The following is a 26,298-nucleotide window of genomic DNA, read 5'->3' on the forward strand; positions in this document are numbered from 1 at the left end:
TATCAACGCAGAATATCGCATTAACGCACTATAAGCGCGTGTTGCAGTTTTGTCGTCTGTCCCTTAAAATGCTTGAACTCTTTAAAGTCAGGTGATTTCCAATTGTCTGGCAATGTTTCATTTCGTTCATCAGCTGGAAAAAAAATCACTACGATAGTTATCCTAACAATATCATTCCTCTGTGTTGTTATTGTTTGCAAGGGTGTGAACTCTTTTACATTTAGAATGATTTTTAAAATTATGTCTTTATCGTTATTGTTACATATATTTTACGTAATCGTTATCGCTATGTAATGCTAATGATTCAGTGCACTACTCTCGCAGACAAAGTGTGAATCTCCAGGCGATGAAACCAGGAAAAGGGCCGAAACATGTGCATCAGTGCGTCGACTCACCCCAAACATTTGCCGTAAATCTGGGTCCCGGAAGCGGAAGGGGATGTTGGAGACGTGTAACCGCTTGGGCTGCTGTTTTTCCGTGGAGTCTGAATGTTGCACCTGCTGGGAAACTTCTGTTTGCGTCACGTCTTCCGTCTGTCCGAGGAAAACAAAGACAAAAGAGCCGTCAGTTCATTAATGCACATAGCCACAGGTTAGACTCTCAGTGAAGAAACAAACAAACAAATGAAGGATAGTAAGTTAGCCTACTTATCCGCGGCTATCATTTTTCACTCAAGCGGCACACGGATAAATAGACATTGAGTTATGGTGGCCTACCTGAGGTCATGCATCTACGATACGATTATTAATCTCCACCTGTTACTGTCTGAGGAGCCCAACCACAAAAGATATACTGACAAATATCTGGTACACACACTCACACTCAGGCCATTGGCTTGTTGTTTCCATCATTATGTTGATGATCCGCCACAAATGAAACTTCAGACGCTTGTGACAGATGTTTTCTCTCTCCGCTAGCTCAGTCGAGCAGAACGACACACGCACACGCGCACACACACACACTCATTTTCATGTGCTCCCTTACAGCAGCATGTCATCAGAATGTCATCATTGAGGTAAAAAATGTTCAGATTCATTCAAACACACACATACACACACACAACAGCAACAACATCAACAAATCTCCTCAGAGCATCATGGGCTTCATCAAAACATCAACACAGAGCACCAACATTATTGCATCAGCTCATAACGGAGACACACAGCAACACACACACACACACACATACACACACACACACACACACACACACACACACACACACACACACACACACACACACACACACAACACACACAACACACACACACAACACACACACACACACACACACATTTATTTTTGAATGTTCCTCACACTTAGAAAAAATTGTTAGGCTATTTTAAGAACATCTTCACTGAAAATAGAAAATTGGTTCTTTTAAGAACTGATTATGGAAAGATTCCGAAAATGGTTCTTCTATGACATCGCTGTGAAAACCCACTTCTAGAAGCGTCTTTTTTAGGAGTGTATGTTGCTTTACGACAGGAACAGAGCCAAATTTAAGTCATTATTCACTGTTGTTAATTAAAACTGTTTAAAAAAAAACATTTTGTTTCTTGAAATAGAATAAACATTAACTGAAATACAGTACAATATTTAAAAAATATATAATTTTGTATCAGCGTCATTCTTCATTCCTCACTAAACTTGATGTACTAAAACTAAAACTGAAATAAAACTATAGACAATAATAATAATAATAATAATAATAATAATAATAATAAAAATGACAAAAACAACAAAATTAAAACATTTTTTAAAATATAAAGATACAAACTAATTCAAACCATTAATAAAATATCATTGGTTCTGGTTTTGCAGAATATTGTAGAAATAACTGATACATGTTTGGGGTCATGTTTTACCCAAAGATTACAAGCAAAAAGCAAGAAAGGAACATTAAACCTTATTTTAGGACCATTTCATTGACAAAAAAAAAAAAAAAAGCCAATAACCTCATTTCAATCATGAAAACTCTCTGAATATTTTTTTTATCATGTTAATGTTGCAGAGCAAGTATAGACTCTCTACTGCTAATACACACTTATGAGATCTGCTGCTGCTGCATAAATACACATACATAAATCCTGTTGCAGATCTAGGCAGGTGGAGCTGGGGAGGTGGAGGGGTTCAGAGGAGCTCGCTTACAGCAAACACTGAACCAGACTATTGAAATGTTGAGCAAGCAATCTCATTGGCTGCAGGATCAGCAGAAGCCAATCAGCTTGTGCCATGAGGTAATGATGTGATTGGTTACCGTTTGCATGTAAAGGACCAATCAGCCTGCGCCCTCTAGAGTTTCATGACTGAACTATACATTTTCACTGCAAATTCTCATTACTGTAATGCATATGTTTGTTTATAGTTCTCAGTGATAATTCTCATTATATTTCCATTGCTGTAATAGAGTAATTTTTTACAGTAATGCCATAAAAATGACTGTTATATATGATTTTAAAAAAATACTTAATGGCATATAACAAATAATATCATTACATATTAGCTTTAATTTAAGCTTTAATCTAATTTACATAATATTTCTTCTTTTCTTTTGCATTATGGAAATGATAATTGGGGGAATGTGCTTAATGATCATGTGAATAATGTCCCAATCAAAAGAAACTGGATCTAAAAAGGATTATTTTTTTCTTTAAGCAAAATATAATTTCTTATTTTTCCTTTTGATTTTGATCCGAACACATTCTTAACCAGTTACGTGACATTCACCTTGAAGATTTTTTTTCTCTTGTACATGCAAAACACAGCCTGGCGTGAGTGTGAAATCATGCAGCGCGTGATTTATGATCACATGTATGTGCATGCAGACACATGCAGAACTAATTCATTACACACACACACTCGCTGCAGGGAGGAGAGTGATACATCGTTCTCATTTATCTCCTAGAATTAATCACCCCAGCATCATCATCATCATCATCACCGCCATAACGACCATGGGCTTTATTGTTGCCATTATGATAATCACTGTCCCCGCTGTAACGACGCTCGTTTGTGCTCTTTTATGGCTCTCGCCTGCGCACTGACACTGACAGCTGTCTGATTCAATCGCTCTCGGGCTCCAGGTGAAGACGGGGCCACCAACCCCGACCCGCACGGCACCCTGGGTAATGAGCGGGGGACCTGAGAGGTTAATGTCAGGCAATAATCTCTCTCTCTCACTCACTCACTCACTCGCTCACTAACTAACACACTCACTCACTCACTCAGTCACTCAGTCACTCACTAACACACATGCTCACTCACTCACAAACACTCAGTCACTCGCTCGCTCAGACACACACACACACACACACACACACACACACACACACCCTCACTCTCACACACACACTCATTCACTCACTCAGACATACACTCACAAATGCACACACACACACTGACTCAATCACATCCTTACTCCCTCTCTCACCCACTCACTCACTCACTCACTCACTCACTCACTCACTCACTCACTCACTCACTCACTCACTCACTCACTCACTCACTCACTCACTCACATCACTCACTCACTCACTCACTCACTCACTCACTCACTCACACACACACACACACACACACACACACACACCACACACACACACACACACCCTCACTCACTCACTCACTCACTCACTCACTCACTCACTCACTCACTCATGCACACCCTCACTTAATCACTCACTCACTCACTCACTCACTGTCACTCACTCTTTCACACATTTACTCTCTCACACACACACACACACACACACACACCCTCACTCTCTCTCTCACAGACACACACCCTCACTCTCAAACACACTGACTCACTCACAACCTCACTCCTTTTCTCACTCACTCACTCTCTCTCACTCACACATTCACACACTCACTCACTCACTCACGCCCTCTCTCACTCACTCACTCACTCACTCACCACACCTCACTCACTCTCACTCACTCACACCCTCACTCACACCCTCACTCACTCTCACTCACTCACACCCTCACTCACTCACTCACACCCTCACTCACTCACACCCTCACTCACTCACTCACACCCTCACTCACTCACTCACACCCTCACTCACTCTCACCCTCACTCACTCACACCCTCACTCACTCTCACTCACTCACACCCTCACTCACTCACTCACACCCTCACTCCCTCTCACTCACTCACACCCTCACTCACTCACTCACACCCTCACTCACTCACTCACACCCTCACTCACTCACACCCTCACTCACTCACACCCTCACTCACTCACTCACATCCTCACACACTCACTCGCTCACACCCTCACTCACTCACACCCTCACTCACTCTCACTCACTCACACCCTCACTCACTCACTCACACCCTCACACACTCACTCACTCACACCCTCACACACTCACACCCTCACTCACTCTCACTCACTCACACCCTCACTCACTCACTCACTCACACCCTCACTCACACCCTCACTCACTCACACCCTCACTCACTCTCACTCACTCACACCCTCACTCACACCCTCACTCACTCACTCACACCCTCACTCACTCACTCACACCCTCACTCACTCACACACACCCTCACACACTCACTCACTCACACCCTCACACACTCACTCGCTCACACCCTTACTCACTCACTCACTCACACCCTCACTCACTCACACACTCACTCACACACTCACTCACTCACGCACACCCTCTCACTCACTCACGCACATCCTCACTCACTCACTCACTCACTCACTCACACCCTCTCTCACACCTTCACTCACTCACTCACTCACTCAAAAACTCACCCACTCACTCACTCTCACTCACACACTCACTCACTCACTCACTCACACCCTCACACACTCACTCACACCCTCTCTCACACCCTCACTCACTCACTCACTCACTCAAAAACTCACCCACTCACTCACTCTCACTCACTCACTCACTCACTCTCACTCACACACTCACTCACTCACTCACTCACTCACTCACTCACACCCTCACACACTCACTCACACCCTCACTCACACCCTCACTCACTCACACCCTCACACACTCACTCACTCACACCCTCGCACACTCACTCGCTCACACCCTTACTCACTCACTCACACCCTCACTCACTCACACACTCACTCACACACTCACTCACTCACTCACGCACACCCTCTCACTCACTCACGCACACCCTCACTCACTCACTCACTCACTCACTCAAAAACTCACCCACTCACTCACTCTCACTCTCACTCACACACTCACTCACTCACTCACTGTCACTTACTCACTCAATCACTCACTCACTCACTGTCACTTACTCAGTCACTCACTCACTCACACAGTCACTCACTCAGTCAGTCAGTCACTCACTCACTCTTTCACACAGTTACTCTCAGTCACTCAGTCACTCTCTCTCTCTCTCTCTCACACACACACACACACACACACACACACACACACACACACACACACACACACACACACTCACTCACTCACTCACTCACTCTCTCACTCACTCACGCAGGCACACCCTCTCTCACTCATTCTTTCTTTTTTTCTCTTTATTGATTTATTTTTCTTGTTGTAAGCATACATCTCAGTAAATGTTGTAAGATGTATGCTTAACATGAGAAAAATGTAATGAATAAAAATAGCAAAGAGTATTACTATTACTTATCTAACTTAACTTAGATTTTAATAATAAATTATTTTTATAACAAATACAAAACATAAAAAATACACAACTCATTCATTCATTCATTCCTTTTATCTATAGAATTGGTTATCATTATGCCCAATGAAGCGCTTTTAATATGACGCACTCTTCATCCGAACAACAATAATTTATAATAAGGTTTAAGTACGGGGCCGTGAGCCTCAGAGAAAGACTATAAGAGAGGGATCTGCAGATCAGTGAGAAATCCACGCGGCCGAGCGAGATTAACTATAGCGAGCGTGTCCACCTTTCTGCTACGCTAAATTATTCATGGTACACCATGTTCACGCTCCTCTGAAGACATAAAGAAAACAGGCCAGGAGGAGAAGAGAAAGAAGAAATCACTGACAATAAACTACCAAACACGCATCATCGTCAACACATTTGAGCTTTTCCTCTCATTCAAACCGAATGCAAATGCCATCCACACAATACAAGAACAGCATAAGGACCCAATGCACTCAATAAAATGTGTTGGTATTTAGACACAGTGGCATCAATTAATGTCCCGACTGCATGAAGCAGGAATGATGCAAACCGACACGGCTCTTATTTGGTGTCACTCTGTCTGCGAGCGAGAGATAGTGATAGTGCGCCAGCCAAACATGACAGTGATTATGTCATTATAACAGCACAGAGTGTGACACATCATTACAGCGGTGTCAAGCGGTCTCTCACTGCTCATTATTTTGGACAGAGGAGCATGTACTCCCAAAACACGGCGTCTCACACTGCGGCTTCATGCACAGGCTCCTCCACGGCTTAATAATCAGAGAATATTTCAGAAACGACTTATGAGAGACGAACCTCGTCCACTCCGGGACGCACAAGTTAATCTAATGAAGTCAAGAGACGTTTCTAGTGCGAACTCAATGAGATCTGCTGATAGTTTCTTGTAATAAAATCAAATTTTATAGTCTTTATGCGCATTCCTGGTCTTGTTGATTGAACAATTGAAGAATTCATCAGTGCGTAATATTCCTAAAGGGGAAATAAGTCAGCTTCCTTTAAATTAACACCATAATACCTCAATAGGATGCTTTTCTGTTTGTTTATTTTACTTACTGACTCTCATAGGCCTCTTATGTTTTGTTGGAAGCATTTGCATTTCCTTTATTAATATATAATACCTTGCTACGCCTCCAGAACGACTTTCCTTTTCTGTCTGGTTTCATCCTCCTGTCATACAGACATTTATTTTTTTTTTACCATTTTTCACCATAATTTCATCATGATACTGTACCTCCTGTTCAAAAGTTTGGGGTAAATAAGATTTGTTGGTAACACATGCAGTTACTATAGTAATAACTATAAATTATGCATAATTACATAGTAATAACTATGCAACAAAACAAACCAAAGCAAACCCTAATCATAACCCTATAGTAAGTACATGTAGTTACTTAATATTATTCAGTACTTAAATGTATAATTACAGTGTAATAGTCACCTTAAAAATAAAGTGTAACCAATTTAAAACAAAAAGATTACTTAATACCAACTAAATAAATACCAAAACTAAACTCTCGAAGGCTATAGTGTATGTTTGCAGACACTTCTCTCCAAAGCAGCTTTTACAGCACTAAATGTTAACATTTAATCAGTTTATCATTCCCTGAATTGAACACGTCTTTAGTGTTGCAAGCACGATGTTCTTCAGTTTGGGCTAGACAGGAAGGCTTCAATTCTGTAAGTCATTAAATGAATTAAATAAACAGAAAAACGACTTGTTTGAAAACACAACTACTGTTAATTCACATTAAAGGAAACAGATATATATATATATATATATATATATATATATATATATACACAAAGCGATTTAAAAATGAGGAGAAACACAAGCCATGTATAATTCAAGAGCAAAGCATTAGCAGTGCAGAAATAGTGAATCTCAGGAGTAAATCAGAGAAATACAAACACGTTTAATGGCAGAACAGAAGAGAAAAAGTTTTTTTTTTTTCCTTTTTAAGTAGAAAGACTGAAATAGTATTTTTTCGTAAAACATACTCCAATATGTTTTATTTATAACTTTGAATCTTTTCTTTTACAGTGTAGCGCATTTACATATTGCAATTATATTTTTTTAATACTGAGTTTATATCTTCACAATGGAAAAAAATTAACAACAATTGTGGTAATTGTGAGTTTATACCTCACAAATCTGAGCATATATCTCGAAATTCTGTCTTTTTTTCTCAGAATTGCAGAAAAAAGTTCTGAATTTACATCTTGCAATTCTGTCTTTTTTAAAATTCTGAATTTATGTCGTGCTATTCTGTCTTTTTTTTAGAATTCTGAGTTTACATCTTGCAATTCTATATTTTTTTCTTAGAATTATGAGTTTGCAACTCGCAATTCAGTTTTTTTCTTCAAAATATATACAATTCTCTTTCCAAGAATTGCGAGTTTATACATATCTCACAATTCAATTCTGAGTTCATTTCTCACAATTCAATTCAGAGTTTATATCTCACAATTGTAAAGGTCCTTGCAAACTGAGTCAAAACAACTCTCAAAATGCTTGCTAATCGAACCCAATTCGATTATTTTTTTTTATGACGGATGAAAGTTTCAGAGACTGTTTGCAAACGTGACTGACACAATGTGACGCCGTATTTATTTTTTAACGTGTGAAAATTTTGCACACACTCGGTGTGCAAGTACCTTAACTCTTCTTCTCAGAATTATATCTCGCAATGCTGAGTTCCCATCTCACAACTCTCTCACAGTTTATTTTGAGGTATAAATTTGTCAAAACGGTCAGAAAAGTTCTCAGAATCGTGAATTTTTATCTTGCAACTCTGACTCATTTTATTTTCAGAATTGAGAGAAAAAGTCTCAAATGTCTTCTTGTCTGGACGCTTCTTCTCAACAAGCTTCCACAGAAAGCAGCCTGTAAGCATGTGTGTGTGTGCGTGCGTGTGCGTGTGTGTGTGTGTGTTTGACGCACCGGTGCTGTGTTGTTCCCGCTGCTGATGGCCGGCGTGTTGCTGTCGGCGTTGGCCAGATCGCTGTGAGTCTGTGCCGGCGTGTAGAGCGTCAAGCCGTGATCCGGGACGCGGTTCTGTCCCGCGTAGTCTTGCGTGGGAAGAGTGTGTGTGGTGCTGAACTCGTTCTGCGGGGGATGCCCGTACTGAGGGGTGTACGTCTGGGCCATGTCCGCCGGATTGCTGGCCTCCTGGTTACCCTGCAAACAAAAGCACACATTAAACCCTGTGGCCTTCGCATATAGGGCCGTATGTTCAAACTGAAGGTTTTTATCTTTCCAAGCGCGCCTCTGATGGGCCGATCAGGGGAAACGGGCCGCCCTGCACTTTAAATAGGCCAGGAAAACAACGATCACATCTCACGGATGATTACAGACACGCTTGATCATTACTAATGAACAGACTTTGTGCTGTTGTCGAAGCCGCTCGGAGGACTAGAGGCCACTGGGATTTTTCCACAGCGCAGAAAAAAGGAAATCAGTCTCCTTACGATGTTTTGACTGAGAGCTTTGATTTTCCTGACAGGTTACTAATGTTAACAGCGGTCGACGCTTTAACACGTCTTCACATGCTCAGCGGTGTTGAAACCAAGTTGTTTGTCAAGCTACAAGCTTCCCTATAAAGCCTGCTGTGTCATATTTGATACACACATTTCAAAGGCATTGAAATGATCAAATCTGCTGAAAAACCTGTTGTACACAAACTGCTATATGCCTTCTGTCATCTGATTGACATGTTTTTGGTAAGTAAAAGGGATTTTATAAAAAAGTTCACCTTCAGCTTGTGGTTCACGTGTCTTTTAATGGTGAAATCTAAACTAATTTCTATAAAGTTAACATAAAAATAACCTCAAGATTTCAAGATAAACACTTACTGGACTGATGCAAATTTTCTGCAAAAAAAAGTATTTAATTATCATGCTCAAATGAGAGTATTAAATATGATCATCAGGCTTTTGAGGAAGGTTTATTAGTTCATCTGTCAATCATTATTGTATTGCATTGCATTATATATTTTAAAACCACAGAGCATTGACATCCTAAAACTAAGCATGTAAATATCATCTTACCAAGACATATTGTTGACGACTGATATTTATATGCATTTTATGTAAGTAGTCTGCTATACTGTAGAAAATATCCCATTGATTTACATTAAAGCTATCTGAACAGCCATATAAATATCAACATTGTCAATATTTTGCACAGTTTGGGCCTATGAATGATATATATATATATATATATATATATATAATTCCAATATATAGATCACTGTGGTCCATGGCAGTAATTCACCGGAATTAAGACTTGTGGGTAAAAATAAATAAATAAATAAATAAATAAATAAGAACCTGTATGAAACCGATAAAGTGGAGGAAATCTCTGAATGAGGAGGGAGATAAATGCTCTGGATTTTCCCCGTTTGCCTGTTCTGGTTATGGTTATTTGGTGTCTGTCTCAGCTGTTGTTCCTGCAGATCTTTTCCTGGAGTCTTAATAAGTCGAGAACCGTCAGCCGCTGTAAATGAGCGGGAATTAAATCTACACAGAGTTCCTGAACAAACCGCAGGTCCCAATTAAAGCTGGCGGATACAGGACGAGTGTAACGTGAGATCAGCGCTCACAGTCGCTTTCTGGCGGTTTCATCTCCTCTTTATTCCTGTTTGTTCTGCGGAGCTACCAGCAGCGCCAGAAACTACAGCAAAATCACACCAGAAGTGACATAAATACCCATGCGTTTAATGTGGAGGCAAAAAAATGTCACTCAATGTCACCGTTTTATCTGTTATCAAAATCTGATATACAACATTACTGCATATAGTGCAAAACGCAAATATATACAGTAAATGAAAGTGGCAACAAATATGCAGAATAAACAATATGTTAAAACTGATGACATAAAATACTGCAAAAGTTGGATCTCGTCTCTCGGTCTCTCTCGTCAGCGGCCCTCCATTACCCAGTTTGACTCTCACATTAAATATTCCTACAGAACCCATAAAATAAACCTTTTTTCTGTGTCTTCGCTGAGTGTGTGTTTCTGCTGCTGCGTCATTCTGATCCCAGATCAGTTCAGAGCGACTCTCTAACACACACTCAGAACCGCAGACATCATTAAGATCAAACCCACAGCAGAGATGAATAACATGATCATTTATTTATGCACGCGCATTATGCAAAAACTACATTTGATCAAATGCGCCGTGTAGAACCAAAGCCCAACGCAAATCTTTACCATAATCCACTTTGCTTGACATGACCCTTAATTTCCAGTGTATCCAGAATCAGAAGTGATATCACAGGTTTATCAACTCATTACTTTATCTAATTGTATTTTAAAGAGCCCCTATTATGCTATTTTGAAGGCTCTTAGTTTTGATCTGGAGGTCTCCTACAGTCTGTTGTGATTGGTCTACTCTACTCTGATTGGACAGATGGCTCTGTCTGTTGTGATTGGTTTACTCTGCTCTCATTGGTCAGATGGTCCAGTCTGTTGTGATTGGTCTACGCTGCTCTGATTGGACAGATGGCTCTGTCTGTTGTGATTGGTTTACTCTGCTCTCATTGGTCAGATGGTCCAGTCTGTTGTGATTGGTTTACTCTGCTCTCATTGGTCAGATGGTCCTGTCTGTTGTGATTGGTTTACTCTGCTCTCATTGGTCAGATGGTCCAGTCTGTTATGATTGGTTTACTCTGCTCTCATTGGTCAGATGGTCCAGTCTGTTATGATTGGTTTACTCTGCTCTCATTGGTCAGATGGTCCAGTCTTTTGTGATTGGTCTACTCTGCTCTCATTGGTCAGATGGTCCAGTCTGTTGTGATTGGTCTACTCTGCTCTGATTGGCCAATCAATAAATTGTTTTATGTGAATGAGTGGCCAGGATGATTTTCGCATTGTTTTGAAGCAAACATTCTAGGCTACAATATCCAATCCTCAAAAGTCTTGTGAACAAATATTCAGCATGGGTGTTATGGACTTATTTCAATGACTCACATTTTTTTTTTCCAAAATCCATGCATAAACGTAATTTTCACAAAACTACAAACTTTTACACACATGCTGCTGACATATTACTGTAGCAGAGTTTGTGCTGAATACAGTGTAATCAGACTTTAACTATGAAAATATTATGAGTAACAGAAATAAGCACAAATGTCAGGCTATGTCAAAACATCTCCAGGGCCCAGAAAACAACTCAGACCCCAACATTTTAACGGTAGTGTATTTTCTATCTTTCATATAAAATACATAAAATATAAAATTATTATAAAGAAAAGATCATAAATATTATAAAATGCTATATAGCATGCAAGTATTCCTGTCCCAAAAGCACTCAAACTTAACTTACCAATCTGCAAATACAATCTATGGCCCTTAACACCTCTGAAAAAACACTTTCATGACGCAAAGCAAAACACAGTACAAAGCCTTGAGTTTCAAAGCAGCGCAGCACTGAAACACACACACACACACTCTTTAAAAAGGGCAACGCTCCGAGTCACACGAGGAGAAGAAGGAGCTTATTAGCGATACACAAAGCCACGCTTGCTGCCGTCTGATCTCCACTGCTGCTCTGAAGTGTGTGACAAACACGTTTTCTGGGGGCAGATGAACCAGACCAGAAAAAAGAGGCTCGTAAATCAGGAGACGCCAGCGTCCTGGAGAGACCTTCAACCCCTCAGAGTCCATCGTCGATGCCCTCGAATCAAACACACACACACACACTAATTCCTGCTCACACACGCCTTCAGAGAGACAGGAGAGAGGCGTCAGGGAGAGCCGAGGTCTCGAACACCTCTCACATCAGACAGACTTTGAGTTTTTCTGGGTATTTTCATCTATTCATGATCTGAAAAAGGTGCATTCTTCAATACGGTTAATATAGCACATCATGAGCTAATTAACATATGACCACCCACATTTACATAATATCAGCATTTAGTAGCTCAAGTCTTCCTGATGTAAACTACAGTTGTCCACATTTGAAGTGGATCAAAAAAGTTCATCAAAGTTGTCCTGAGACAAGAACGGGTATTGTTCAATATTCATGTATAACTTTGATGAAAGGTTTTGATCCACTTCAAATGTTGACTGTATATTAGTACAAAAGAAGTAAAGTATCTTTCAAAAGCTTGAGGTCGGTAAAATGTTTTTATGCATTTGAAAGAAGTTTCTTCTGCTCATCAAGGCTGAATTCATTTGATCAAAAATACAGTAAAAACAGTAATATTGTGAAATATTATTACAATTTAAAATAGCTGTTTTGTATGTGAATATATGTTACAATGTAATTTATTCCTGTGATCAAAGCTGAATTTTCAGCATCAGTACTTCAGTCTTCAGTGTCACATGATCCTTCAGAAATCAGTATAATATGATGATTTGATGCTCAAGAAACATTTATGATTATTACCAATGTTGAAAACAGTTGTGCTGGTTCATATTTTTGTGGTATTTTTCATGATTCTTCGATGAACAGGAAAGTTCTAAAGAACAGGATTTATCTTTACTGTCACTTTTGATCAATTTGATCAACTGAATAAAATAATTTCTCAAAAAAAAAAGCATAAAAAGTTACATGAAGTGGAAGGTACAGTAACGACATCAGGTGGAAAACGATCACGTAAAACGAAATAACAAACTGTACGCGGTCAGGAAGCAGGAACCACAGACCTGAACCTGATCATTAGCACTCAGAGTCCACTAAAATAACCCACACCAGCACACTCGCTCAGATCCTCCTGATGTGGAAGGATTCCCCCTCATTCCCTCCAATTACAGCACTACAACGGGAAGAAAGAGCGGCAGAGGGGCGGCAGGCCAATTTACAGCCGGTCTGTCCATCGGGCGCCGGTTATTAGTCTTCATTCGGCGCGCTTGAAAGCTCCGCTGTGTCGTTTTTACACCTCATTTGTGAGGGAATAAATTTGGCAAAACAAACAGCGTGTCTGTCCTCAGTCTCGACGGTTTCCCTTCAGACAGAGCCGAGTCACGACCCCAACATCTCCCAATCTCCCTGCGCTGTTTGACCTCGGATACGGACCTATACACTCAAAAAAATGAAGCTTCCAAAAGGGGGTTTTCACATAGATGTCAGAGAAGAAAAAATTTTGGTTCCCGAAAAGAACATTTCAGTCAACAGTTATTTAAACGGTTAGTTCACCCAAAAATGAAAATTCTGTCAGTAATTACTCACCCTCATGTTGTTCCAACCCCGTAAGACTTTCGTTCATCTTCGGAACACGAATTAAGATATTTTTGATTAAATCTGAGAGCTGGATCACTCCTCCATAGGCTTCTTAAGGGATTGAAACTTGTTCCCCGAAAAGTTATTAAAGACATCATTAAAATAGTCCAAGTGACAACAGTGGCTCAATCTTAAGTTTATCAAGTGACGAGAATACTTTTTGTGCGCAAAAACAAACAAAAATAACGGCTTTATTTCAACTATTCATTTCCTTCTCTATGGGCCTCGAGTCAGTTTACTAGTGTGACAGCACAGTGTTTCAGAGTTGCACGTCACACATAGGCTCCATATTGGTCGACGCTTGTCATGTGTGTGATGCATGTGACATATAACACAGAAGGGCTACGCTATTACACTAGTGAACTGACTCGAGGCCCACAGAGAAGGAAATGAACAGTTGAAAAAAAGTTGTTATTTTTGGGGGGGTTTTGCCCACAAAAAGTATTCTCGTCGTTTGATAAACTTAAGATTGAGCCACTGTAGTCACTTGGACTATTTTAATGATGTCTTTAATAACTTTTCGGGGAACAAGTTTCAATCCCTTAGAAGCCTATGGAGGAGTGATCCAGCTCTCAGATTTCATCAAAAATATCTTAATTCGTGTTCTGAAGATGAACGAAAGTCTTACGGGGTTTGAACAACATGAGGGTGAGTAAATACTGACAGAATTTACATTTTTGGGTGAACTATCCCTCTTTCTTTCTTCAATTGAAAAGAAATTACGTTTTTTTTTAGTAAAACATTCCGGGAGTGTTCTCCATATAGTGACTTCAATGGGGTCCAACAGAATGAAGGTCCAAATGTAAGTTTCAATGCAGCTTCACAGGCTCTACACGATCCCAGCCGAGGAATAAGGGTCTAAAAAGTTAAATGCATAGAATGTTTATTCTTTTTTAGAAAAGGAGCGATGGTTTGGCTAGATAAGACTCTTATTCCTCGGCTGGGATCGTGTAGAGCCTTTGAAACACCTCTCACATGTTCTTCAAAGGATGCAAAATCAATGTGTTATTTATAATTCTCTTAAACAGCTGTGTATCACACAAGTACAAACGAGACAAAGCTTTATGTTGTGTTTGTGTGTGTGTGTGTGTGTTCTGGGACTCAGGAGCGGCGCAGTAATCGTCTACAACAGGCATCCGTGGCCCGTTCGTCCTCTGAGACTGAAGCTGAAAGTGTCTTAATAAAGCAAAAAGACAGAAGATCATTTTAAACTCTTATGACACACGGCGAGGCCTCCTGCAACTCTCACCGGACCACACAGAACACACTAATAAACACCACTGCACATCCTGCTCATGATCTCAGACTGAGACAGACCTGCCGGACTGAACACACACGCCAAATATAGAATTCAACTCAATTAAAAATGACAGTTATTATCCAATAAACCAGACCAGAACAACTGGAAACCACCAAAAACATTGAATAAATGTCACAACCCCCAGCTGGAGTACCTATGATACAAACCAGAGGGCACTCATCCACACTCCTTTGATTTCCTATCATTAACTGCATTTCCCACAACCCAATGCCTGGACTCATTATGTTTGATTACTTACTGTACACCTGTGTCTGATTATCCTGCCTATTTAAGCCTTATGTTTTCATTCATTCTTTGCGAAGTCTTGTATGTGTTAAACTGCATTTCTGAGCACTGTCCCTCTGATTACACGTGTTTAGGTTTTGACATTCGCCTGTGTTTTTCTGCCATGTTGTCTTTTTGGATTATCTGCCTTGTGTTTTGACCTATTGCTGCTTGTATGGATTATAATTCTAGATTGCCCTAATAAAGCTGCATTTGGATCTTCAACTGCGTGTGATAAGATTTTGACATTTTCCAAATTAAGAGCGTATAGTATATATTAGAGATGCACCGATGTATCGGCCAATTAAAGCTATTATTTTCACTATCGATTGTTTTAAAACAGCAGATGATCAGTGCCGGTTATATCCTGTCAATCAAAAGGGTGCGGGAAAACGTGTCAGAAGCAACTCTTACTGTGTGTGAAGAAACTCTTTTTTTGTGTTTAATTTAGGGCAAGTTAACGCGACAATAACGCTTAAAATAGCCACGTTAATGGAGTCTTTATAAAACCTATGAATCTTACCTTATCTGTGCCATCACCCAATCTGTGTTTCAACCGCGTAAAGATGTCAATAAAACAGCTTGTGAACAATATCACTTAATGTTGCATTTACCTCAGGAAAGTTATCCAGTGTTCACAGTTCGTTAGTTAGCTATAAAAACACTAGTTAATAGCTTATTTACGGTTAATTATATATGCATGTTTGAATAAATTTGCCATGGAGAAGTGTTTATGAAAACTACCTTATGTACAACTGAGTTTTATACAAACATTTCAGCTCTTATTTGAATGTAAATAATATATGTGGAAATAAATACCAGTTGAATATAATAGCTCTGTTGTTAATTTTAACCTCTAATATTATAGTGTAAATGAGAGGGTTCCCGTATAGTTTTCAGCATTATTTGGGAGAGTATCTTTTTTTTCCTTAAAGCTGCCGTCCACAGTTTTTCCTCTTTGTCGCCATCTCTGTTAGAAATCTGCAATTGCAGTTATTCGCGGATTTATTAACTTTACGTGGGTTGTGCCTCGGCACGGCACAGCGCGGATGAATCCAATGTTTTGAGGAGATGTGCGGCTGTCAGTCGCCACACCGTTGTGGATACTGGCATTCACAATCACAGATTATACTTTTTAGAAGTATGACCAACATAAGAATTCTCACCGGAAAATGTGATCTGAACAAGTAAGAGTAACAAGTAACATCTGAACATCCACTTTTGTTCTGACCAACTAAGGGGAAAAAAGCATTGCAGTAAATCGTGCTGAATCTATCGATCGCTTATGGTAGCACGTCAAACCGTGCAAATTATACTTTGTTCTCAAATTGTTAATGTTAACAACATCAGCATTGCGTGACTACATTTAATGTGTATTAGGGCTCAGTTTCCATTTCTGTGCAGTCTAATTTCTAATTGTCATACCAACAAATTAATGTTCCTTAGAACTGGTTCTCTTTGAAATACAAACACATGTATCTGTAATCAGATGCATATTTAAAACTGGCATATAATCAAATTTTTACCTTTCAAAAGCCCTTCTGATATTTATCCTTGTTTTGGCATGGGCTCGGTTGCAGACTTTTTTTCTGAAGCCTCTCCAAAGTCCGAAGTCTTTGCATTTTACAACGGGTGAATCTCCAGTTGTCACTGATGATTGTTGTTTGAACCCTTTCTGGATCCACCATCAAATTGCTAAGTTTATCAATTATATCAAGTGCTGAGAGAAAAGGCTATAAATCTCCACCTCCAACATCCTCATATAGTCTACTAGCTGAGACTCTTCTTTATGTGTTCAGATGTGACGTAATGACGCAAAGACATGCTCGAATTTAACGCGGAAATCCACCAGTACCACTGGAATTAATAACATTATTACAAGCTTACCGTTTTGAATCGAGCTAATGCAACCAGATTGTTGTGAAAACTCGCTTGTTATGTACTTGTTCAAAAATTTATTTTGGATAATTTTTAAACCAAAAAAAGTTACGGACTGCAGCTTTAATAAAAATCTAACTATCGGTATTGGCCGATATCATTTTGAATATCAGCTATCGTATCGGCGGAGAAATTTAGTATCGGTGCATCACTAGTATACATCACTGTACGTGAATGTGATGTATTTATGCAGGCACTTGTAAATCCAAATTTATATAATGATGTGGGTGATAATATATTACACTTTGCAAGGAAATAAACAAAAAGGAGTCAGTTGAGATGTGCTTTATAGTACATGTCTACAGTAAATCTCTCCTCAGAAGTGTTTCCTCTGGTTCAGATGGAGGATGATGTTTCCCTCAGGCGCTCACAGAGAGATGAAGATATGAATGATATAAAAGCGTTAATGATGCATGATCCTCATCTTGTTAATGGGAGGGTTATTAAGAGTAATTATCTCTGATATAAGCGAGATCATTCCTGAGAGCTTGAGCAAATCTGTCCCGATGATCTTGCCTGATCCAAACACAAGACAGGAGAGGAAAAAACCTTGTTTAAAGTGTCTCGTTCTTGATGCGAGACAGCAGAAACTGGATTCACCAAACATTTTGAAGTTAAGAACACAGTTTTGTATTTCAAGAAATACTTAATGTTTTTCTGAGGATCTTTTATTGCGCTCCTAAGACTTTTCTTTCCTGAAAAGAATATCCAAAGTTAATGTTAATTTAAACACTTACATTATTAAAATAAAAATAATTTTTATTATATCGTTTTATTATATTATTATTATGAAGAATAATAATAAATGAATCTACTTCTTAATATAATTGTATAAAACTCTAATAATGGGATGAATCCCATCACATAGATGCTTTTAGGACAATTTTTAGGACATAGATGCGAATTAGGACATACAAAAAATTTCCAAACCCATCGAAGGGTAAAAATTTAATTGATGTTCAACAAATAAAAAACAGAAATAATAAAAATGAAAAATGATAAAGCTTGGGTTGCTGAATATTCGATCCCTTACTTCAAAAGCACTTATTGTTAATGATATGATTACAGACTACAACCTAGATGTGCTGTGTATGACAGAAACCTGGCTAAAACCAAACAATTACATTATTTTAAATGAGTGCACCCCGCAAGATTACTGCTATAAACATGAACCTCGTCTGAAAGGCAAAGGGGGAGGTGTTGCTGTAATTTATAGTAATATTTTCAAAATTACTAAGAAGTCTAGTTTCAAATATAATAGTGTTGGTGCTTAATGTAACAATATATAGTGCAAATGATAAATCACGTTTAAGATTTGTGCTGGCTACTGTTTACAGGCCACCAGGGCACCATACAGACTTTATCAAAGAATTTGCTGACTTTCTATCAGAGTTAGTACTGGCTGCAGATAAAGTCCTAATTGTTGGTGATTTTAATATACATGTAGATAATGAGAAAGATGTATTGGGACTGGCATTTAAAGACATTCTTAACTCTATTGGAGTTAAACAACACGTGTCAGGACCTACTTATTGTCGTAATCATACTCTAGATCTAATATTATCACATGGAATCAATGTCGATGCTGTTCAAATTCTGCAGCAGAGCGATGACATCTCAGATCACTATCTAGACTCGTGTAAACTTCATTTAGCCAAGGCTGCAAAGGCGACTCCATGTTACAAATATGTTAGACCTATCATTTCTGCCACAAAAGAATGCTTTATTAATAATCTTCCTGATCAGTTTCATCATCTCAGCATCCCAGATAGCGTAGAAGAACTCGATATTGTGACAAACTTTTAACTCTCTCTTTTCTAGCACTTTAGACACAGTTGCTCCGTTGCGCTTAAAGAAGATTAAAGAAAATAGTACAACACAGTGGTACAATGAGCACACCCGGGCCCTAAATAGAGCATCCAGGAAAAAGGAGCGAAACTGGAAGAAAACAAAAGAGGTGTTTCGCATTTCATGGAAGGAGAGCTCGATTGCATACAGAGAGGCCTTGAAAACTGCTAGATCTGCTTATTTTTCAACCCTATTAGAAGAAAATAAACAAAACCCAAGGAACTTATTCGAAAAAGTTGCTAAACTGACTAAAAAATTAATTTTCAAGACCAGAAGTTTGCAAGCAGCACAACCGTAATGACTTTATGACCTTCTTCACTTATAAGATTGATAATATCAGGAGGAAAATTATAACTATGCAACCGTCTACTACAGTATCGCATCAGACAGTGCAGTGTAGTCTCACTGACGAAAAATTCGATTAATTTATTGCTATAGGAGAGGAAGAATTTTCTAAACTCGTTAAATCATCTAAATCGACAACGTGTGTTAGACCCTATACCGACTAAACTATTGAAAGAGATGCTTCCAGAGGTCATAGATCCTCTTCTTAATATCATTAATTCACCTTTGTCATTAGGACACGTACCGAAAACTTTTAAGCTGGCTATGATTAAACCACTAGTTTAAAAAACGCAACTTGATCCTACAAAATTAGTCAATTACAGGCCAATCTCAAATCTACCTTTTCTGTCAAAGGTACTAGAAAAGGCATGTATTCTCACAACTATGTTCCTTTTTAGAAAGAAATGGTATCTGTGAGAATTTTCAATCAGGATTTAGACCGTATCATAGTACTGAGACAGCTCTCATTAGAGTCACAAATGATTTGCTCTTATCATTCGATCGTGTTTGTATCTCTCTATTAGTGCTTGTTACGAAACCCTGTTGTTAAAAATGCTCGTTTCATAAGGGTTCAGCAACATAAAAGGAGACGCAAAGCAAAGAGCAGTTTAAAGCATTTATTATTAGACTAATAAATGACTGCACTCAAAACTCGATCTTAGTGCTGCATTTGACACTATCGACCACAACATTCTTTTAAATAGACTTGAAAATTATGTTGGCATTAGTGGAATTGCACTAGCATGGTTTAAATTATACTTATCTGACCGTTATCAGTTTGTAGCAGTAAATGAAGAGATGTCTTATCGGTCAAAAGTTCAGTATGGTGTACCCAAAGGCTCAGTACTAGGACCGTTGCTGTTCACTCTGCACATGCTACCCTTAGGAGATATCATTAGAAAGCATGGCATTAGTTTTTACTGTTATGCTGATGATACTCAGCTGTATATTTCTTCACGCCCTGACGAAACTTACCAATCCACAAAATTAACGGAATGCATAGCTGATATAAACAATTGGATGACTAGTAATTTCCTACTACTTTATTCTGAAAAAAACAGAGATTCTAATTATTGGACAAAAAATGTCCTCACGTAATAACCTAGAATACCGTCTAACACTTGATGGCTGCTCTGTCAAGTCCTCGTCGTCGGTTAGGAACCTGGGTGTGCTCTTTGATACCAATATTTCATTTGAAAGTCACGTGTCTAGTATCTGTAAAACTGCATTTTTTCATCTTAAAAATATATCTAAATTACGTCATATGCTCTCAATGAAAAATGCAGAACAATTGGTTCATGCGTTCAAGACATCAATGCTAGATTATTGTAATGCTCTACTGGGTGGTTGCCCTGCACGTTTAATACATAAACTACAGTTGGTCAAAAATGCAGCTGCTAGAGTTCTTACCAGAACCAGGAAGTATGACCATATTAGCCCGGTTCTGTCAACACTGCATTGGCTCCCTATTAAACATTGTATACATTTTAAAATATTGCTGATTACTTACAAAGCACTAAATGGTTTAGCTCCCCCAGTACTTGAGCGAGCTCTTAACCCATTATAGTCCTTCACGTCTATTGTGATCTCAAAATTCTGGCCAGTTGATAATACCTAGAATATCTAAATTGACTGCTGGCGGTAGATCCGTTTCCTATTTAGCCCCAAAACTTTGGAACAATCTTCCTAACATTGTCCGGGAAGCAGACACAGTCTGTCAGTTCAAATCTAGACTAAAAAAACATCTCTTTGGCTTAGCATACACATAACACATTATAGATTGCTATAATTCAATGTTAGGCTGTATAATTTAGATCAGCCAGAACCGGGAACACTTCCCATAAATCCTGATATACTGTGTACATCATAAGAAGGATGGCGTCTACGCTAATATTAGTCTCTCTGTTTATCCCGAGGTCTACCGCAAACTGCCGGATCCAGGCCATATACAGATCTGATGAAGGACCTGCGCCTGGACACGACGACAACACATCCCTGAAGTGCCAGCCTCATCAACCCTGGGAAGGCCTCATGGAGAGTTCAACAAATTCGTCTCCATACCGGCGTGATGACTCCGACCCCAACCAGATGAAACTGGATAAATATTGTGAAAGTTCTGATCGTATCTGACTTCTGACCTATAATGCTACCTAAATCATAATCATACACTGCTCGTTCATTGGCCAAAGGAGGACTGGCCCCCTGACTAAGCCCGGGTTCTCCCAAGGTTTTTTTCTCCATTCTGTCACCTGATGGAGTTTTGGTTCCTTGCCACTGTTGCCTTTTCGCCTTTCTTCGCCTTTGTCGCCATTGGCTTTCGGCTTGCTTAGTTGGGGACATTTCATTTTGTATTTAACAAAACTATTACAACTTTATTTTCCTGTTATCTCTGTAAAGCTGCTTTGAAACAATCTCTTGTAAAAAGCGCTATATAAATAAAGGTGACTTGACTTGACTATAACCTATATATACAGGTGCTGGTCATATAATTAGATTATCATCAAAAAGTTGATTTATTTCAGTAATTATATTAAAAAAGTGAAATTTGGGTATTATATTCATTCATTATACACAGACTGATATATTTCAAGTGTTCATTCCTTTTAATTTTGATGATTATAACTGACAACTAATGAAAACCCCAAAATCAGTATCTCAGAAAATTAGAATATTGTGAAAAGGTTCAATATTGAAGACACCTGGTGCCACACTCTAATCAGCTAATTAACTCAAAACACCTGCAAAGGCCTTTAAATGGCCTCTCCGTCTAGTTCTGTAGGCTACACTATCATGGGGAAGACTGCTGACTTGACAGCTGTCCAAAAGACGACCATTGACATCTTGCACAAGGAGGGCAAGGCACAAAAGGTCATTGCTAAAGAGGCTGGCTGTTCACAGAGCTCTGTGTACAAGCACATTTAATAGAGAGGCGAAGGGAAGGAAAAGATGTGGTAGAAAAAAGTGTACAAGCAATAGAGATAACTGCACCCTGGAGAGGATTGTGAAACAAAACCCATTCAAAAATGTAGGGGAGATTCACAAAGAATGGACTGCAGCTGGAGTCAGTGCTTCAAAAACCACCACGCACAGACGTATGCAAGACATGGGTTTCAGCTGTCGCATTCCTTGTGTCGAGCCTCTCTTGAACAAGACACAGCGTCAGAAGTGTCTCGCCTGGGCTAAAGACAAAAAGGACTGGACCGCTGCTGAGTGGTCCAAAGTTATGTTCTCTGATGAAAGTAAATTGTGCATTTCCTTTGGAAATCAAGGTCCCAGAGACTGGAGGAAGAGAGGAGAGGCACAGAATCCATGTTGCTTGAAGTCCAGTGTAAAGTTTCCACAGGCCTTGATGGTTTGGGGTGCCATGTCATCTGCTGGTGTTGGTCCATTGTGTTTTCTGAGGTCCAAAGTCAACGCAGCCGTCTATCAGAAAGTTTTAGAGCACTTCATACTTCCTGCTTCTGACCAACTTAATGGAGATGCAGATTTAATTTTCCAACAGGACTTGGCACCTGCACACAGTGCCAAAGCTACCAGTACCTGGTTTAAGGCCCATGGTATCCCTGTTCTTAATTGGCCAGCAAACTCGCCTGACCTTAACCCTATAGAAAATCTATGGGGTATTGTGCTGAAGGCCACTATCAGAGCAACCTGGGCTCTCATAACACCTGAGCAGTGCCACAGACTGATCGACTCCATGCCACGCCGCATTGATGCAGTAATTCAGGCAAAAGGAGCCCCAACTAAGTATTGAGGGCTGTACATTTTTTATGATATTCTAATTATATGACCAGCACCTGTATATATAACCTCATACCATGTGTCATAAAACATCAAAGCCTCTCATTTAATTCTTAGGGGAAAATATGTTTTCAAGCAAATATATTGTCTATGCTGAAACTTTAGATTAATGTTACATAATAAAGGTGTCCACTGCATCTGCCTTCAGGTCCAACCACACACACACGAAATTCAGCACTCATGAGCCCTAATGAGACAAAGTTAAGAAGTAAAACTATATGATGCAAACTGACAAAACCTCCTACACCTCATTACTGACCACAGAGAGAGAGAGAGAGAGAGAGAGAGAGAGAGAGAGAGAGAGAGAGAGAGAGAGAGAGAGAGAGAGAGAGAGAGAGAGAGACTGAGAAGACACACTTCATTGCCTTCGTCCAATTAAATGTCTTGAATTGGATGGAGGGCTGGTGACCACAAACATAATTGATGCCACTGTGTGTGTGTGCGTGTGTGTGTGTGTGTGTGTGTGTGTGTGTGTGTGTGTGTGTGTGTGTGTGTGTGTGTGTGTGTGTGTGTGTGTGCGCTTCATGTCTTCCATAATTTCATTCAGATCGATTTATCAGTGCACGCTTGTATGTGAGCTTTTCTGTAATGAAATTTAAACCTAGTTCAAAATAAATAATTTAATACAAAAATTAAGTGTTTTTATACTTCGTCTTACAATGAATCCACTCCAAACTCATCCATGAATTTAGTCTGAGGCAGGGTTAATATCGTTTGCTAAAACTGAAACCATAAAAACAAAACTTGTTTTATTTCATCTAATTTCTCATTTTCATTCAATTTAACTTAAAGTTTTAAAAACTAAATTAATAACTAAAAGTAAATAAAGTAAAACTAACATAATACAAATTTATAAAAAAAACTGTTAGACATTTTTAGTAATAGGCATTTTTTAAAACCTAAAAAACTAATAAAGATGACAAAAATTAGTAAATTAAAATGAAGTAAAAGTAAAATGAAATTAAAAACAGAAAACCTAATTCAAAATATTAACAAAAAGTATATCAATAATACTAGAATAACAAATAAAAGCTCTTATCTGGTGATTTGACTATTCATATACTTATCTGGTACAGATTTTCTTTGTTTAAAAACAACTTTGTTCAATATTTCTAAAAAAAACAAAAAAAAAACTTTGTATATTTTGTATTCAGACAATTTTATGTGTAACTTCATTATCTTTTTCGGGACTGTATATTATAAAATTGAATGACAGCAGATGAGACAACACATTTTGAAATTAAACGAAAACTTATTTTTGACATAATTTAGCTAAAATAAGCAAGTGAGAATCATTCAAACGCTGCAGGACGACACACACACACACACACACACACACACACACACACACACACACACACACACACACACACACACACACACACACACACACACACACACACACACACACACACACACACACACACACACACACACAGTGAAGTATGAGCAAGAGTGATAGTGATGCTTGTCTTAAACAGCACTAACAAGGACCAGAATTGATCTGTGACTGGTTGACACGAGGAAGAGATTTCACACACTCAGCTGAAAGAAGGAGACTAAACACACACGTGTCATGAGATGTTCACTAAACACACACGTGTGCAGGAGATGTTCGCTAAATACACACGTGTGCAGGAGGCGTTTGGGACGTCCAGCTCTAATGGCGGCCGGCGTGACTGTCTGAGAGAGAAAAGGACTTGCTGAAAAGCAATTGACTGATACGTGTCCTTTCTCACAAAACCACTGACCCATGAATCTTTCATTACAGCCCAACGCGTGTGTGTGTGTGTGTGTGTGTGTGCGTGTGTGTGTGTGTGTGTTCACCTGCTCTCTGTCATCCCTGCTGCACTTGAGCTACTTAAATCAGTTCAACTACAGTCACACTAGGAGTTAACTACATACAACAAGTTACTAACAAAAATGGCCATTATTAAAACACGCACGCACGCACACACACACACACACAAACATGTGACACTTTAAAAACATTACCAAAATCTTACAGATCTAAAATCTTTATCTTGCTTATACATATAAATTGTAATGACTTTTGAGCAGAAACCTTTTTATTTTGGGTATGTCATGAATGCATCACTTGCCAAAATTGGGGCTGACTTGTAAGGGGTTAATAATAATAATAAAAAATTAAAATAATATATATATATATACATATATATGTGTGTGTGTGTGTGTGTGTGTGTGTGTGTGTGTGTGTGTGTGTGTGTGTGTGTGTGTGTGTGTGTGTGTGTGTGTGTGTGTGTGTTAATTATTAATCAAAACAATATAAATTTGTATTTAAATGCAACTATATCATATATTACTTAGAAATAAAATAGACAATTATTAATTATTAAAAAAGAAAATGCATAGTGATAAGCCACAGTAAAATACAAAATAATTGTATTACATAATTATGTTTTAATACTACTTAATTATTTTGACGAGTGACGAACATGTGAATTGAAAACAAAATGTGAAAAAAAAAGGAAAAAAAAAAAAAGTGACAATGCACTTTTGAATATTAGATTCTGATTGGTTGACCGGCATTTAATGGTGTCAGGTGATGTATTATCTACAGTATAATGACTATGAAGCACTTCTCAAACACTCATACAATGCCTGAAAGTAACTTAGACACTATTAGCAGAGATTAGAACAAGACAAAGACACTGTTCATACAAAATGGTTTAAAAATATGTTTCTTTTGGAAGTGACACTTTCAAACTATAACAACTGCCTCCATGCAAGGAAACTTGAAAAAATTGAAATTTTGATGTCCTAAAGTTTCACTGCTACATGCTGGAGAACTAGTTTGTGAGCGGAAAAGATGTTTTCAAAACTGCTGA

At 38.8% G+C, this 26,298-nt stretch overlaps 1 protein-coding gene across 5 annotated transcripts in view; it reads right to left on the bottom strand.

Moving 5' to 3' along the window:
• rbfox3b (RNA binding fox-1 homolog 3b) overlaps nucleotides 1-26,298 on the bottom strand; it is a 210,836-nt gene that overhangs the window by 49,717 nt on the left and 134,821 nt on the right. For all 5 annotated transcript variants that reach the window (XM_077202265.1, XM_077202267.1, XM_077202266.1 and 2 more), the window contains 2 exons: nucleotides 8,649-8,885; nucleotides 396-533 (listed from right to left, as the gene is read on the bottom strand). In XM_077202265.1, coding sequence (XP_077058380.1) covers nucleotides 396-533; nucleotides 8,649-8,885 — 375 coding nt within the window. The remainder of the gene's footprint in view (nucleotides 1-395; nucleotides 534-8,648; nucleotides 8,886-26,298) is intronic.

This window comes from Siphateles boraxobius, unplaced genomic scaffold (genome assembly GCF_051911475.1).
Source record: "Siphateles boraxobius isolate OS27281-9 unplaced genomic scaffold, OSU_SipBor_1 49, whole genome shotgun sequence".
In the NCBI taxonomy this organism is placed as follows: Eukaryota; Metazoa; Chordata; class Actinopteri; order Cypriniformes; family Leuciscidae; genus Siphateles; species Siphateles boraxobius.